General features: G+C 46.2%; 1 protein-coding gene across 7 annotated transcripts in view; it reads left to right on the top strand.

Moving 5' to 3' along the window:
• Positions 1 to 16,998, top strand: part of LOC140388023 (pendrin-like) — a 95,859-nt gene that overhangs the window by 66,750 nt on the left and 12,111 nt on the right. For all 7 annotated transcript variants that reach the window (XM_072471511.1, XM_072471512.1, XM_072471516.1 and 4 more), the window contains 8 exons: positions 831 to 908; positions 9,171 to 9,266; positions 9,796 to 9,902; positions 10,001 to 10,070; positions 10,163 to 10,255; positions 10,353 to 10,448; positions 12,920 to 13,150; positions 16,492 to 16,546. In XM_072471511.1, the coding sequence (XP_072327612.1) occupies positions 831 to 908; positions 9,171 to 9,266; positions 9,796 to 9,902; positions 10,001 to 10,070; positions 10,163 to 10,255; positions 10,353 to 10,448; positions 12,920 to 13,150; positions 16,492 to 16,546 (826 nt within the window). The remainder of the gene's footprint in view (positions 1 to 830; positions 909 to 9,170; positions 9,267 to 9,795; positions 9,903 to 10,000; positions 10,071 to 10,162; positions 10,256 to 10,352; positions 10,449 to 12,919; positions 13,151 to 16,491; positions 16,547 to 16,998) is intronic.

The following is a 16,998-nucleotide window of genomic DNA, read 5'->3' as shown; positions in this document are numbered from 1 at the left end:
TTCGCATGGAAAGACTAGAGAAGCTAGGCTTGTTCTCTATTGGAGGAGAGAAGAGGAGAATTAACAGAGGTGTTCAAAAACATGGAGGATTTTGATTGAGTAAGTAAGGAGCAATTGTTTCCAGAAGGGGTTGATAACCAGAGGCCAAATTGATTGGCAGAAGAACCCAGGGGAAAGAAGAGGAGAATTTGTTTCTGCAGTTCATTGTGATTTGAAATGCAGTGGCTGAAAGGTAGTGGAAACAGATTAAATTTTTTAAAATAAATTTAGAGTACCCAATTCATTTTTTCCAAATTAAGGGGCAATTTAGCGCGGCCAATCCATCTACCCTGCACATCTTTGGATTGTGAGGGCGAAACCCACGCAAACACTGGGGAATGTGCAAACTCCACACGGATATTGACCCAGGGCTGGGATCAAATGTGGGACCTCGGCACCGTGAGGCAGCAGTCCTAGCCACTGCGCCATCGTGCTGCCTGAAACAGATTAAATAATAACTTTTGAAACAAAATTGGATAAATAATTGAAGGGGAAATCGTTGGGATTATGGGGAAAGGGTCAGGGTATGATACTAATTGGATAACATTGTCAAAGAACCATAATGGGTGGGATGGTCTCCTGTGCAGTATTTGATTCGGTGAAAGGACTTGGAAAAAGTATTATGCTGGTCAAGATGAACCAAATGTTTGTGATTGGACATATTGAACATATTCTTATCTGTATTTTCACAAGTCTTTTCTGTATATGTTTTTATATGTTGCAACCAAAATTTTACCTGCAAACGTTGATAACTAACTCTACAACAACTTGCACGTACATTTTTATTGCAGATTGCTGGGCTTTTGAGTGCAGTGGTTGTGATGATTGCTATCCTGGTAGTTGCACAACTACTTGAACCTCTGCAGAAGGTAACCTTTTATTATTTCAAGGCATACATTGTCCAGAACAATGGGTTCATGCTAACATCTCCAAAATCACTGGACAATTGCTGCCTACTTCAGAAATTTGTTATCCATTGAGATGTGATCAAGAGACATAGGATCAGATGGCAATATGCAGGGAGAAAATGGCTAAAAGCATTTTGCAATCAGCAATTCACCTAAACTTCTAATTCATTCCTGCATGTATGCTCCTACCATGATGAGCATAATATGGTTGCCTGTCAACATACCCTTAAACTAAACGTGCTCTTCTCAAACTACACTTGGGATTACAATGAAAGAAAGTACAAGCAATTTATTTCCATACATGTGTTCTGTCTATGTGCCATTACTGTGTGTTTCCCAGTAGTTCGTATTAGTGACTGGTGTATCCTTTAAGTATCTTAGTGGAAGGAGTAAATGAGGTGATGACCTTGTGTCTAGCCCTATCCAACATGGCTAACTGCTCCAGCCCTCTAGCTAGCACATCCAGAGGCTTTTGAGCAGATTGGCCTGGTGTGGCACTGTGGTTACTTTAGTAAAGGCAACAGTCAGTTCAGTAAAAGTAAAGTACTGGCTTATTCACAACATAAATATTTATATATACACAAAAGGACTCAGTTAGGTTTCACCGGTCCTACCTGGAGACTTTGTCTAGCCAGGCCGATCTTGTATACAATAGTCCCCGCCCTGTAGTTAACGGAGGAGTGCATACTAACCGAGCCACATGGAGGCGATCAACAAACCTGTCCCATGTGCTTTGTGCCGGGATATTACAGTTACTCTATACTTTCTTTCCTCTGTGTCACCTCTCACCACGTTCTGGGCAGCATGCAGTTCTTCACGATGAGCAAGGAGCTACATGGAAATAAAATAATGGTCATCGCTGAGGACTGTGAAGCTGGTCATCCGGTTTCTTTATCTGCACTGTCAAATACAGAATGGAAAGCCCTGTACATTGGAGCCTCAGCTATGAACAATCACGATCACAGCTTAGGACCTCTGTCCTATGATATACCCCATAAAGGCCTGCAAAATCACCATCTCTTCCACAGTGAACTATAGCGTTCTAAATCCTTAATGGAATTCTGCGGGTCTTATGATATTGTTATGGGCCAGGGTTTGGAGAACCCCAAAGTGTATCATGGAGTTCACCTGACCCACTACTTTTACTAGATTGTGTTATGGGGAGCACACGGCCCACTCTACAAGTATGGGACAGCAGAGATCGAAAAGTATTTTTCTAAGCAAAACAAGTTTATTCTGTGAACTCAAGTTAACCTTTTTAAAACATACAGTGAACATCTTAGCAACCATCAATTCAAATACAACCCCCAAAGAATACAACACTAAGTAATCCTTATACTTTCCTTTTCACATCCATAAGACATTAAAAAAACATTTAACAGAGGTACATCAGGTTTAAATTCACTACTGAGAACAGTTATCACTCTGAATTCACCAAATGATCAAGAGATGAATGATCAAGAGATAGTCTTTACGTGGCAGAGAGAATAACATGGGGGCAGCACGGTAGCGTAAGTGGATAGCACTGTGGCTTCACAGCGCCAGGATCCCAGGTTCGATTCCCCACTGGGTCACTGTCTGTGCTGAATCTGCACGTTCTCCCCTTGTCTGCGTGGGTTTCCTCCGGGTGCTCCGGTTTCCTTCCACAGTCCAAAGACATGTAGGTTAGGTGGATTGGCCATGATAAATTGTCCTTAGTGACCAAAAATGTTAGCAGGGTTATTGAGTTACGGGGATAGGGTGGAAGTGAGGGCTTAAGTGGGTCGGTGCAGACTCGATGGGCCAAATGTTTCCGTTTTTACAACTCAACAAGGGATTATACATTAACTGGTAAATAACATTATTTAAATACTATAGTGAACTAACAACAACAACTTAAAAAAAAAAAAAAAAAAGAAGAAAAAACAAATTGCAAAAACACATTAGTGCTCCCCTCCCCCCTGGGTTGCTGCTGCTGTCATTTCTATCTTTTCATTATCGTTCCGCGAGATAGTCAAGGAACGGTTGCCACCGCCTGGAGAACCCCTGAGCCGATCTTCTCAACGCAAATTTTATTCGTTCCAACCTTATGAACCCTGCCATGTCGTTTATCCAGGCCTCCACGCCTGGGAGTTTCGCTTCCTTCCACACGAGTAGAATCCTATGCCGGGCTACTAGGGACGCAAAGGCCAAAATATCGGCCTCTTTCGTCTCCTGCACTCCCGGCTCTTCCGCAACCCCAAATATAGCTAACCCCCAGCCTGGCTTGACGCGGATCTTCACCACCTTTGAAATTACCCTTGCCACGCCCCCCCAGAACTCATGCAGTGCCGGACACGACCAGAACATGTGTGTGTGGTTTGCCGAGCTTCCCGAGCACCTCCCACACCTGTCCTCCATCCCGAAAAACCTGCTCAGTCTTGCTCCCGTCATATGTGCTCTATGTAGAACCTTAACCTTAAATTGTATCAGGCTAAGCCTTGCACACGAGGACTAGGAATTTACCCTACTTAGGGCATCAGCCCATAGCCCCTCCTCAATCTCTTCCCCCAGCTCTTCTTCCCATTTTCCCCTCAGCTCCTCTATCATCGCCTCCCCCTCGTCCCTCATCTCCCGGTATATTTCGGACACTTTGCCCTCTCCGACCCATGCCCCAGAAATCACTCTATTTTGGATCCCCTGCGTCGGGAGCTGTGGAAATTCCCTCACCTGTTGCCTCGTAAATGCCCTCACTTGCATATACCGGAAGGCGTTCCCCGGGGGCAACTTATATTTTTCTTCTAGCGCTCCCAGACTTGCAAACATCCCGTCTATAAACAGGTCCCTCAGCTTCCTAATTCCTGCTCGTTGCCAACACTGGAACCCCCCATCCATCTTCCCTGGGACAAACCTGTGGTTATTCCCTATCGGGGACCACACCGAGGCACCCGTCACTCCCCTGTGTCGCCTCCACTGCCCCCAAATCCTCAAGATTGCCACCACCACTGGGTTTGTGGTGTACCTTTGTGGGGAGAATGGCAGCGGCGCCGCCACCAGCGCTTTTAAGCTCGTTCCCTTACAGGACGCCATCTCCAGCTTCTTCCACGCTGCTCCCTCTTCCTCCCTCATCCACTTACAGACCATCGACACATTGGCGGCCCAGTAGTAGTCGCTCAAACTCGGCAGCGCCAGTCCCCCTCTGTCCCTACTACGCTGCAGGAACCCCCTCTTTATTCTCGGGGTCTTTCCTGCCCACACAAAGCTCGTAATGCTCCTGTCTATTTTTTTTAAAAAGGCCTTTGTGATCAGAATGGGGAGGCACTGGAACACAAAATGAAACCTCGGGAGGACCACCATTTTAACTGCCTGCACTCTGCCCGCCAGTAATAGCGGCACCATATCCCACCTCTTAAAGTCCTCCTCCATCTGCTCCACCAGTCGCGTCAGGTTAAGTCTATGCAGGGTTCCCCAGTTCCTGGCCACCTAGATCCCCAGGTATCGGAAGTTCCTTTCCACTCTCCTCAGCGGCAGAACGTCTATCCCCTTCCCTGTTCCCCAGGGTGCATTACAAAAAGCTCGCTCTTCCCCATATTTAGTTTATATCCCGAGAACTCTCCAAACTCCCTAAGTATCTGCATTACTTCTGGCATCCCCTCTACCGGGTCCGTAACGTATAGCAGTAGATCATCTGCGTAGAGCGACACTCGGTGCTCCTCTCCCCCTCTAAGCACCCCCCTCCACTTCTTAGAATCCCTCCGCGCTATGGCCAGTGGTTCAATTGCCAACGCGAACAGTAACGGGGACAGGGGACACCCTTGTCTTGTACCCCTATGTAGCCGAAAATACCCCGATCTTTGCCGGTTTGTGACTACGCTTGCCACCGGGGCCCCATATAAGAGTCTGACCCATCTAATAAACCCCTCACCGAACCCAAACCTCTTCAGCACCTCCCACAGATAGTCCCACTCCACCCTATCAAATGCCTTCTCTGCATCCATCGCCGCCACTATCTCTGCCTCCCCCTCCGGTGGGGGCGTCATCATCACCCCCAGCAACCTTCGTATATTAACATTCAGTTGTCTCCCCTTTACAAACCCTGTCTGGTCGTCATGCACCACCCCTGCGACGCAATCCTCTATCCTTGTCGCCATCACTTTTGCCAGCAGTTTGGCATCTACATTTAGGAGTGAGATAGGCCTGTATGACCCGCATTGCAGCGGGTCTTTATCTCGTTTCAGGATTAGCGATATCGTCGCCTCCGACATTGTCGGGGGTAGCATCCCCCTTTCCTTAGCCTCATTGAAGGTTCTCGCCAAGAGCGGGGCCAACAGATCCATATACTTCCTGTAGAATTCCCCCGGAAACCCATCTGGTCCCGGGGCCTTCCCTGCCTGCATGTTCCCCAGTCCTTTAATCACCTCATCCACCTCGATTGGCGCCCCCAGACCTGCCACCTCCTGCCCCTTCACCTTCGGGAACCTTAGCTGGTCCAGAAAGTGTAACATTCCTCCTTTGCCCCCGGGGGTTGGGACTTCTATAGCCTCTCATAAAAGGTCTTGAACACCTCGTTCACTTTCCCTGCTCTCTGCTCCATATTTCCCGTTTCGTCCCTAACTCCCCCGATCGATCTCGTCGCCATCCTCTTCCGCAGTTGGTGGGCCAACTGCCAGCTCGCCTTTTCCCCATACTCATATTGCATCCCCTGTGCCTTCCTCCACTGTGCCTCTGCCTTTCCCGTGGTCAGCAGGTCAAACTACGTCTGTAGTCTTCGTCTTTCTCTGTATAGCCCTTCGTCCGGGGCCTCCGCATATTTTTTATCCACACTCAAAATTCCCCCACTAATCTCTCTTTCTTTGCCCTCTTGTTTCCCCTTGTGGGCTCTGATGGAGATCAGCTCTCCTCTAACCACCGCCTTCAGCGCTTCCCATACTACCCCCACCTGAACCTCCCCATCGTCGTTGACCTCCAGGTATCGCTCAATACACCCCCTCACCCTTCCGCAGACTCCTCGTCCGCCAGTAGTCCCATATCTAGTCGCCAGAGTGGGCGCTGCTCCCTTTCCTCTCCTAGTTCCAAATCCACCCAATGCGGGGTGTGGTCTGAAACGGCTATGGCCGAGTACTCTTTCCTGCCACTTTCGGGATCAGTGCCCTTCCCAAAACGAAAAAGTCTATCCGGGAGTATACCTTGTGGACGTGGGAGAAGAAAGAGAATTCTTTAGCCATCGGCCTGGCGAATCTCCACGGATCCACTCCCCCCCCCCCCCATTTGTTCCATAAATCCCTTAAGCACCTTGGCCGCTGCCGGCTTTCTCCCGGTCCTGGATCTGGACCGGTCTAGCCCTGGATCCAGCACTGTGTTAAAATCCCCCCCCATTACCAAGCTTCCCACCTCCAGGTCCGGGATACGTCCCAGCATTCTCTTCATGAATCCCACGTCATCCCAGTTCGGGGCATATACATTCACCAGCACAACCGCCTCTCCCTGCAGTCTGCCACTCGCCTCACATATCTGCCCCCACTGTCCACCACTATATTCTTAGCCTCGAATGATACACGTTTCCCCACCAATATTGCCACCCCTCTGTATTTCGCGTCCAACCCTGAGTGGAATACCTGTCCCACCCATCCTTTTCTTAATCTAACCTGATCCGCCACCTTCAGGTGCGTCTCCTGGAGCATGACTACGTCCGCCTTCAGTCTCTTTAAGTGCGCAAACACCCGTGCCCTCTTAATCGGCCCATTTAAGCCTCTCACATTCCACGTGATCAGCCGGATTGGGGGGCCATTCACCCCCTCGCCGACTAGCCATCCCCTTTTTTAGGCCATCTCCCCATCCAGGTCCCGCGCACCTGTCCGTCCCCCAGGCAGCGCCTTCACGCCCCGGTCACCTCATCTCTTACCTGCTCCCCCTTGCCCTCAGCAGCAGCAACCCAGTTAACCCCCCCCCCCGCTAGATTCCCCCCCTCTAGCTTGGTTACTCCCCCCATATTGCTTCCGGAAGTCCGCTAACTCTGGCTGACCTCGGCTTCCCCCGTTCACTCTTTGACCTCCCTGCGTGTGGGGCTCCCTTCCTGCGCCCGTTTTCCCGCTGTAATTTCCATAGCGCGGGAAAATACCCGCGCTTTCCTCTCGGCCCCGCCCCCTATGGCGCAGTTCCCTCATTCCCCTTCCCTGTCCCTTTTTCCACCGGCGCCCACATTTCTTCGTGTCCCCCCCCCCATCGGAGGGAGAGAAATTCCCCGTCCAACATTGCTGTACAATAGCCCTCCCCTTTCCCCACTTTACATTCCTGTATCACCATCTCGCTGCTTCTCTCCAAACATCAAACTCTCAAATCTAGTCCAGTTTCTCTTCTTGGATGAATATCCATGCCTCATCCGCCATCTCGAAGTAGTGGTGCTTGCCCTGATGCGTGATCCACAATCGAGCCGGCTGCAGCATCCCAAATTTTATTTTCTTCCTATGGAGCACCGCCTTGGCCCGGTTAAAGCTCGCCCTCCTTCTCGCCACCTCCGCACTCCAGTCCTGATACACCCGTATCACTGCATTCTCCCATTTGCTACTCCGTGCCTTCTTGGCCCAGCTCAGGACCATCTCTCTGTCCATGTAGCGATGGAACTTCACCACTATTGATCTTGGTGTTTCACCTGCCTTTGGTCTGCTCACGAGGACCCGGTACGCTCCCTCCACTTCCAGGGGGCCCGTTGGGGCCTCAGCTCCCATTAGCGTGTGGAGCATCGTGCTCACATAAGCCCCAGCATCAGCTCCCTCTGCTCCTTCGGGGAGACCTAGAATCCGTAGGTTTTTCCTCCTCGGTGTTCTGCAGGGCTTCCAGCCTTTCTATGCACCTCTTGTGTAGTGCCTCGTGTGTCTCCGTTTTTACCACCAGGCCCTGTATCTCATCTTCATTCTTGGCTGCCTTTGCCTTCACTCCACGGAGCTCCATCGCCTGGACCTTTTGTGTTTCCTTCAGTAGCATCGGCGCCAGCACCTCTTTCTTAAGCTCCTCCACACATCGTCGGAGAAACTCTTGCTGGTCCGGGCCCCATACCATCTGGGCTCCATCCGCCGCCATCTTGCTTCTCCCTTCTCTTCTCTGCCGCTGCGCCAAAGGATCCTTCGCAATCTGACCACTACCACCGCTCCTTTCCATACACACCCAGGGGGACTCCTTCCTTCGTCACCCCACACTGGGTTAGGTCGAAAAAAAATTCCGTTGGGGCTCCCGATAAGAGCCCAAAAGTCCGTTAGAACGGGAGCTGCCGAAACGTGCGGCTTAGCAGTGCATCACCGCAACCGGAAGTCCTGTCTGCATTGTATGTTCTATGTACCTATTACACCTTCTTTGGCTGGCTGCAGCTCCAACACTAAAACAAAACCAAAAAACACAGACACACCCAAGCTTTCTCAAAGTGTAACTAAAAAGCAGAGCCAGAGCTCAGCTCCACCAACACTCTGACATCACTGCAGTAACTTGAGCAGACAAACACTTCTTAAAGTGACATTCTCATGAAAATATATTATGCAGAACATTCTCAAAAGGCTGCACAAAATGCTTCTGCTCTTTAATGGATTTGCATAAAGTTCCCATTAGGATTCAAATCCTGACTCTTGCAGCTGTTGTTGGAGGCAGGCAGCAAGCGGGGCAGGGTTCCATTCAGTTTTGTTTCTGCTCTCTGCTGTCACCTCCCCTTGCTGCTCCTCTTATACTGTATCCTTCAAACAGATGATACCTCCTGAAGTCTTCATCCAAATCTCCGGGGTGAACTGGTAACCGTTGTGGGTCATGGGTGCTGATGGGATGTGCCAACTTCACAATTGTCTCCTCCTTCTGCAAAGAGAATCTCTATAAAAGAGAAACAGAACTCCTACCTCCCTGAGAATCAGAAGTGCCCCTTGCAGGGCTAAATGCACCTGGGACTTAGTCAGCTTCTATTCTTGAACACATTTTTGCAGAATCTGCTGAAGTCACTTGCATTGTACAGGCTTTGCAAACCCAGCACCAGTTTACTCAGGATCACTGAAATTGGCATTTGTATTTGTAATTGGATAGCTGAGAATTAATGAACCAAACACAATTAACCGTCAATATAAAAATCTGATTTGAATGAGATTTCATGTATGGCTCTACTCCAGTTTCACCGTGCTATGCTGGAAAGCCATGGCTAAAATTCAGGACAGCGACCATAATTCAGTTTGATGGCTTTGTCTTTTGAAACGCACTAGCATAATATTAAATGTGTTTTCTCAACTAATTTCTCAGGCTGTATTGGGAGCGATTGTCATTGCCAATTTGAAAGGAATGTTCTGGCAAACCTTTGATGTTCCAACGTTGTGGAAGCAAAACAAAATTGATTGCGTAAGTATTTAATGAATGTACTGTTCTTGTAAAATATACTATTCATTAGAAAATGTGCAACCTTCATGTTAAATTTAAAAATGTGATACTATTCTGTTACGTAGGATATATTTTGCTTATTATTTAATTGGAACCGACATTTGGTACTCATTGTTGTGATGTCATGAATAAGAAATATTACACACGCCTCGATTTGTGACATTCCTGCAATTATTTCAGGAGATCACAGGAAAAAGAGTTGCACATGATATTTTCCACAGCCAGGTAGCATCCAAGCAGCAAAAGCTGAATTTGCAGCCATACCTAGAATTATGAAAAAAAGGCTCAACAGAATATACTTTTTTGTTAACCAAGTATTGTGTTGCAGCGTGCATTTTGTGCGTTATATCTGTTGCGTATGTGTTACTGCCGTGGTAAAAATGTCTACAAGATTTATGGCATCCTATTAGCAAATGAAGAGTCTTTTAAAAGCCAAGGCTGTCATTCATTAAAATAATGTACGCTAACTCATCATCTTGTTTTGCTGTAGATGATCTGGGTAGTGACATGGATTGCATCCATCCTTTTGGGACTCGATTTGGGGCTTTTAGCTGGTGTGTGCTTTGAACTTCTCACTGTTGTGCTTCGAGCCCAGTTGTAAGTATTTCAATAGAACTTATTATAATGATTCACTATTTCTTTTATCACTTACCACGTGGGCTATTCATCCATTTAATTCAATGTTAATTTCCTAGCCCTGCTTCAGCTGCTTTAGGGAATGTACCAAACACTGACATTTACAAGAACTTAAAGAAATACAAAAATGTAAGAACATTTAAATCCGTTTTTAATACGACATTTAAAAATAAATTTCCTACTTGCAACAATGAAAAAATAATTATCTGAATTTTCCACAGCTTGTTGAGCCATCAGGAGTGAGGATCTTCAAATTTTCCTCCCCCCTCTTTTTTGGGAGTGTTGATTATTTTAAAGAGAAAGTCAATGCCGCAGTGAGTAAATTCGCAATTCTGTAGCTCACAATCGTTTGGAATATTCATTTTGTTTTTATTTGTGTTGATTATTATTCTGTGAATGGACTTGTTTCAGGTTGGATTCAATCCAGTTCGAGTGTTTACTAAGCGAGCTAAAGCATTGAAGAAGATTCAGGCACTTATAAAGAAGGGTCAATTAAAAGCAACAACGGTAAAGTCATATACTTTGATTGCTATAGTTACACAAGTTATAAAGTGTGCCCTGTTATAAAGCAAGGGTCTGATGTAATTCTAGACACAGCTTTCTATCTCTCTTTATTCTTCTCCGCTTTTCTGCTGCTTTTGGCCAGTCCATCCTTCTCTATTGTCTCTCTGCTGTGACATATTATTTCCATCTGATTTTTCTCATTGCTGCAATAATGTAGGCATTATGCTGCCAAGAGTAGCTTCTTTTGCAATCACCTTCTCCCATATATATGCGAAGGTCACTCATCTCTGAATCCCAACACCATTTGCTACTCTCTCTGCATACGTCAAAAGTTTCATCCTGCTCAATATTATTGAAAACTTAGTTGTTTCTGTTCTTAAATCAAATCACCTGTAAGTATGGAATCTTGATGTACTGCTTAAGGCAAGTTCAAATGCATGTATCTTCTGTTCCATTTCTTCCACCTGCACAGAATCACTTACTCCTGGAGAAACCAGTGCCACTCACTCACTCCTCACCTTCTCCATTTTATCTTTGTCCATCACCTCACCACCTTGAGCACATACCAGTCTGAATCCTCTTAAGTGTTAACTCATTTACAATGTTGCAACCTATTTTCTTCACTGCACAAAGTTTTGCATTGTCTGTGTCCACTGGCTTCCCGTTGATTTAAATTTTTTAGTATTGCTTGCAAATCAAATCTCTCCATAGACTCAGACTGCCCTATCCCTCTGGTTACCCCCTGCTTTATGTGGCACATGTACCCTCCACAAACACTCGGCTTCACCATGTGTTCGGTTTCCTCTCTCCCACCGTAGGTGAACACTAATTTTTTTAAATTTTATTTCATTCATGCAATGTGGGCATTCCATTTGTTGCCTATCCCTAATTGCCCTAGAGAGCAGTTGGGGGTCAATCACATTGCTGTGGTTCTAGAATCACATGTAAGCCAGACCATGTCACTTTGAAGGACATTAGTGAGCCAGATGTGTTTTCACGACAATCCATGAAAATTTAAAAAATAAATAAAGGTTAGAGTACCCAATTCTTTTTTTTTTTTTTCCCCAATTAAGGGGCAAAATAGCGTGGCCAATCCACCTGCATATCTTTTTTTGGGTTGTGGGGGTGAGACCCAGGCAGACACTGAGAAAATGTGTAAACACCACATGGACAATCCATGATCATTTTGTCGTTAGCTGAGATTGGTTTTCAATTCCAGATTTTAGTAATTGAATTTAAGTTCCACCAACTGCCATGGTGAAATTTGAATACATGGCACCAGCGCAGTTGCTTGGGCCTTTGGATTACTAGTCGTGACATTACCACTACGACACTGTCTTTCCTTGATTCAGTCACTAGAATTCTGCCCTCCTTCTTTTAACAATCTCCTTTAAAACACTTCTCCAACTGTGCCTTTGATTCACCATCTCTTCTTGAGCTATCTATATTGACAACAAGGTGCATGCAATAATTGCCAATGCAAGCATAGCCTTTGGCAGACTTCGAACATTAGTCGGGAGTGAAGTGAAATAGGTTTGCCTCCAAAACAAAGTCCATAGAGCAATAATCCTACCTACTCTGTTCTACCCATGCAAGACTGCGTACCAGCACCATGCCAAGAAATTTAATCATTTTCACTTCAGCTGCCGTTGCAATCTTTGAAGACCAAATATCAGATACTGAGGTGCTCACGTAAGCTGACGTGCCAAACAACTACACCACATTGAGACTGTCACAACTGGGTTGGGCTGGTCATGTAGCTGGAACATCTGGCATTCGCTTACCAAAGTAAATCTTGAATGGGGAGTTTGAATCTGGGATGTGCTCTCGTGGCATTCAATGTAAACGTTACAAGAATACTGAAGGCTTCACTTGGGAGTTTTGATATCTACTTCAAGTGCTGGGAGGAGCTTTTCCAGGATCACTGCACCTGGCTCAACTAAATAAAAAACAGTGCAGCCTTCTTCGAAAGCAACCACGTATTAAAATGATAGAGAAAATGCAAGCAGGGGAATCCTGAGCCAGCAACCCATCCAAAATTCAGTTATATGTGGTATCCTGTCCTATTTGCAGCAGAGCCTTCTGGTTAAAGATCAGCATTAACAGTCACCTACATACCCACTGGAACCTTACCAAACATATGGTCACCTTCGCCACAAAAGGACAAACGGGATCTTCCAAATTCCCAGCCTTGTTGCCATCCACTTTTTTTTTGCTCTTAGTCTTGAGCAACTTTTTAGATGCTCTCTTAACAAGTTAGGAATACAAGTTATTGAAGAATAAAAATGTACCCTTTTTGTTTATATTTGTAATACAAAATGTTGCTCAACTTATTTATTTCAACGAGAACATGCTCAAACAAACATGACTGCAGTTTAAAAAAGACAATTGTTCCATGTTTTTATTTACTTGATGAATTTCACCATGATCTAAGTCATCCATATGAATTTTATAATTTGGTTATCTATCTTTAGGATGGCATTTTAACTGATGGAAGTGTCTCAAATGAGGCATTTGAAGATGATGAGGAAGCTCAAGAAGAACAAGAACACGATGTTCCAACAAAAGAAGTGGAAATTCAAGTTGACTGGAATTCTGATCTCCCCATCAAAGTCCGGGTTCCCAAAGTTACTATCCACAGCCTTATTTTAGATTTTAGTGCAGTGTCATTCATGGATCTGGTCGGAGTCAGGATACTTAAAATGGTGAGTAAATGTTTGTTGGAACTAGTGTTGATACAGAAATGAAAACGTGAAATGTTGTGTAGGTCAGTCAGCATTCTGAAAAGGAAAGCCCAATGTTTAGGATGGGATCCATCATCTTACGAAGCGTGCACGCTCAAATGCTAATTTGAATTTTCTTTTAAATAATCACTTGGTATTGCTGGAAAAAAGAGACATGCTATCAAAGCTTTTTGGGCGAGATTCTCCACTCCCGCGCCGGTTGGGAGAATCGCCAGGGCCGCCAAAATTTCCCGGGACGCCGGTCTGACGCCCTCCTGCGATTCTCCCAAGCGGCGGGAACGGCCCGGTCGAGTTCCGCAGGCCGGAGAATCGCCGGAGACACCCAAAATGGCGATTCTCCGGCACCCCCGCTATTCTCAGGCCCGGATGGGCCGAGCGGCCAGGCCAAAACGGCGGGTTCCCCCCGGCGCCGTCCACACCTGTTCGCTGCCGTCGGGAACAGCGTGCGAACGCTGGGGGGGGGAGGCCTGCGGGGGGGGGGGGGGGGATCCTGCACCGGGGGGGGGGGGGGGGGATCCTGCACCGGGGGGGGGGGGGGGGGCGGGGGGGGGGATCCTGCACCGGGGGGGGGGGGGTACCTCCTGAAGGAGGTCCTCCTTCCTTCCACGGCCCCGCAAGATCCGTCCGCCATCTTCTTGCGGGGCAGACTTAGAGAGGACGGCAACCACGCATGCGCGGTTTGGCGCAGGCGCGTGTAGATGACGTGACCCCGATCCTAGCCCATTGTCAGGGCCTGAATCGATCGGGGCCGTTTCGCGCCGTCGTGAACCACGGCGCAGCCACTTCGGCGCGTGAGTGGAGAATCCTGCCCCATGTCTTTCAATCATCAGGATAGCTCAAATGAAGGGAACAATAATATATACTGCATGAGGAGAGTGCTTATTGGTTGGCAAGTGGACTCTGGTAGAGGCATTGCCATGGAGCGTGCAGCATAAATTGTTGCCACTTTATTGTTAGTAATTTTTTGTAAGCTATTCTTTTTAAAATGTTTTTTTCCAATTAAGGGGCAATTTAGCGGGGGAATTTAGCATGGCCTATCAACCTACCCTACCCTGGTGTTTGGGGGTGAGACCCATGCAGACACTGGGAGAATGTACAAACTCCACATAGACAGTGACCCAGGGCCAGGATCGAACCCAGGTCCTCGGTGCTGTGAGGCAGCAGTGCTAACCACCGTGCCGCCCTTCTTGTGAGCTATCTTGATTTTTGTGAGATCATCCTGATGAATGTAAGATGAAAAGCTTTGACAGCAAATCTTTTTTTTCAGCAATTATTTTCTCTTTTAGTTTAAATTCCCAATGTTTACTCTTTTAACCATATTGTTCGGGTATGTTTTAGAAATAGCCTTCCAGGTTAAATAGTCAAGTAAGTAAAATCGCCATAGTCCCAGATGATCATAGGCTGCTTTCTCCTTTGAAGGGGAGAGCTGACTGGTGGTGATTTAACCTGAGGATCACCACACCTCAGGGAGGGGCAAGGTTGAGAAGGTGGGGGCCTTCACAAATATCCTCAGCCGGATTGGGAATTGAACCCGCTGTTGGTCTCGCTCTGCATCACAAACCAGCTACCCAACCAACTGAGCAAAACCAGCCTTTCCAGTTCCGTTAAATTTCGATGAACAGCTCCCCAAATTTTCTGGCCCCTGCCATGACCTGGCCATAAAATTCCGCCAATTGGGTTCGCTCTGCTATATTGTTGGCCACAAGAGCTCTAGTAAAATTCCCTTATCCTTTCTCAATATTCTTTAATGGCCTTCTTTCCCAGGTGTGTATTCATCTCTACATATAATCATTAATGAATCCAATAGGGGATTCAGGAAAAAGAGTGGTCAGCTTGTGGAACTTGCCACCACATGGAATAGATGAGTGGAAACTAGAAATGCGTTTAATGAGAAACTAGAAAAGCACATGAGGGAGAAAGGAGTAGACTGATGTGTTACCTCGATGGGAGGAGGGGGCCTTGTGAATGATAAACCATAACCAAGATTGTTTTGGGCTGACTGAGTTCATTCTGCTGAAAATTCACGAATGTCATACCTTTCTATTTCCTGGATTTGCTTTTAGTGGATTTAATTTTAAATTATAGGATTGTTCTGGATTTGATTGAGGAAAGAATCATCCCATAGCTACCATTTTAATTTCCCTCATTATTTAAATACCTGCATCACATTGCCCCTTAATATTCTCATTTGCCTAGATTATACACCAAAATGCTCACTTCCTTCAATCTCAAGTATAGCTTCAGAAATATTCATTGCTGTACTCCTCCCCCCCACCCCCCCCCCAACCTTCCAAGGCCTGTAAACCCTCCCTGAGCCTAATAATCCAAATGAGGTGTGCCTAGTGTTGTGTGTAGTTAGATTCTGTAACTCTTGTGATGAAGCTCTTTTAAAAAAAATAAATTTAGAGTACCCAATTAATTTTTTCCAATTAATCATAGATTATCATAGAATTTACAGTGCAGAAGGAGGCCATTCGGCCCATCGAGTCTGCACCGGCTCTTGGAAAGAGCACCCTACCCAAGGACAACACTTACACCCTATCCCCATAACCCAGTAACCCCACCCAACACGAAGGGCAATTTTGGACATTAAGGGCAATTTATCATGGCCAATCCACCTAACCTGCACATCTTTCGACTGTGGGAGGAAACCGGAGCACCCGGAGGAAACCCACGCAGACACTGGGAGAACGTGCAGACTCCGCACAGACAGTGACCCAAGCCGGAATCGAACCTGGGACCCTGGAGCTGTGAAGCAATTTAGCATGGCGAAACCCACGCAAACACTGGGAGAAGGTGCAAACTCAACTCGGACAGTGACCCAGAGCTGGGATCGAACCTCCGACCTCGGCGCTGTGAGGCAGAAATGCTAACCACTGTGCCACCTTGCTGCTCCTTGATGAAGCTCTTCTATTGCCTTGCATACTTGGTGTTGTCCTCATTTGTATTAAATTCTCATCTTCTACACTTGCATCCAAAGTGTAATCTCTCACTCTGTTTAAAGATAGCAAATGCAACTTAATACCCACTTGCTTAATCTGTCTGTCCTTTTTGCAATTTTCTGTTCTGTTTTTCACAATTCAGTATCCCTTCTAAACTGGGGTTAAGTGTAAATTCTTGGAGTTATTCCTCAGCAGGTATAAATGTAGGTTACCATTAACTGCCTTTGTACACTGGTATAAAAGGAGCAAGCTATAAACTCGGCTGTTTCATACAATTATGTTCCTCTGGTCACTCCATGATTTCTATATGGTGTGCAGATTTTCCTCTGCTAACATGTCGCTGATTGCTATTTATTGCAGGTTATCCGGCAGTTTGATCGAATAGGTGTTAAGGTGTATTTGACGGCCTATGACGGTAATTGGTTTTCATGCCTCTGTTTTAAAAATATTTAGTGAAAATAATGAAGAATTACATTTAAAACTATTTGATGGCATTAAGCTTGATGTGCAAAAACAACTTCAATAAACGGCTAGCTCCTTTTTCAGAGAATTAGGCTACTTTATTCTTTCCAAAATGGTAGGCACTTGTAATGCCTAATAAAAAGGGTAAACTGAGTGTACCAATCTGAAGCTGTGCTGGATCCAACTGATTGCAATCAGAGCAGAGTGAAAGCTAACGGTGATCTCGGCACAGTAAGTCCTTACCTAAAGTTGTGGTTGCATCCTCAAAATCATAACTTAAAGTGAAATAACTTCAAGCAAATCAGAATCAATATTAAAACCGGAGTTGGGTAGCTTTAGACATTTAGCACCTGGAAAACCCAATGTACAAATTGAAATACTGCACTGTACACGTGAAGTACAATG

The sequence above is a fragment of the Scyliorhinus torazame genome, chromosome 13, assembly GCF_047496885.1.
Source record: "Scyliorhinus torazame isolate Kashiwa2021f chromosome 13, sScyTor2.1, whole genome shotgun sequence".
In the NCBI taxonomy this organism is placed as follows: domain Eukaryota; kingdom Metazoa; phylum Chordata; class Chondrichthyes; order Carcharhiniformes; family Scyliorhinidae; genus Scyliorhinus; species Scyliorhinus torazame.
Note: the sequence above shows the minus strand (reverse complement) of the source record. Positions and strands in the feature narration are given on the sequence as shown.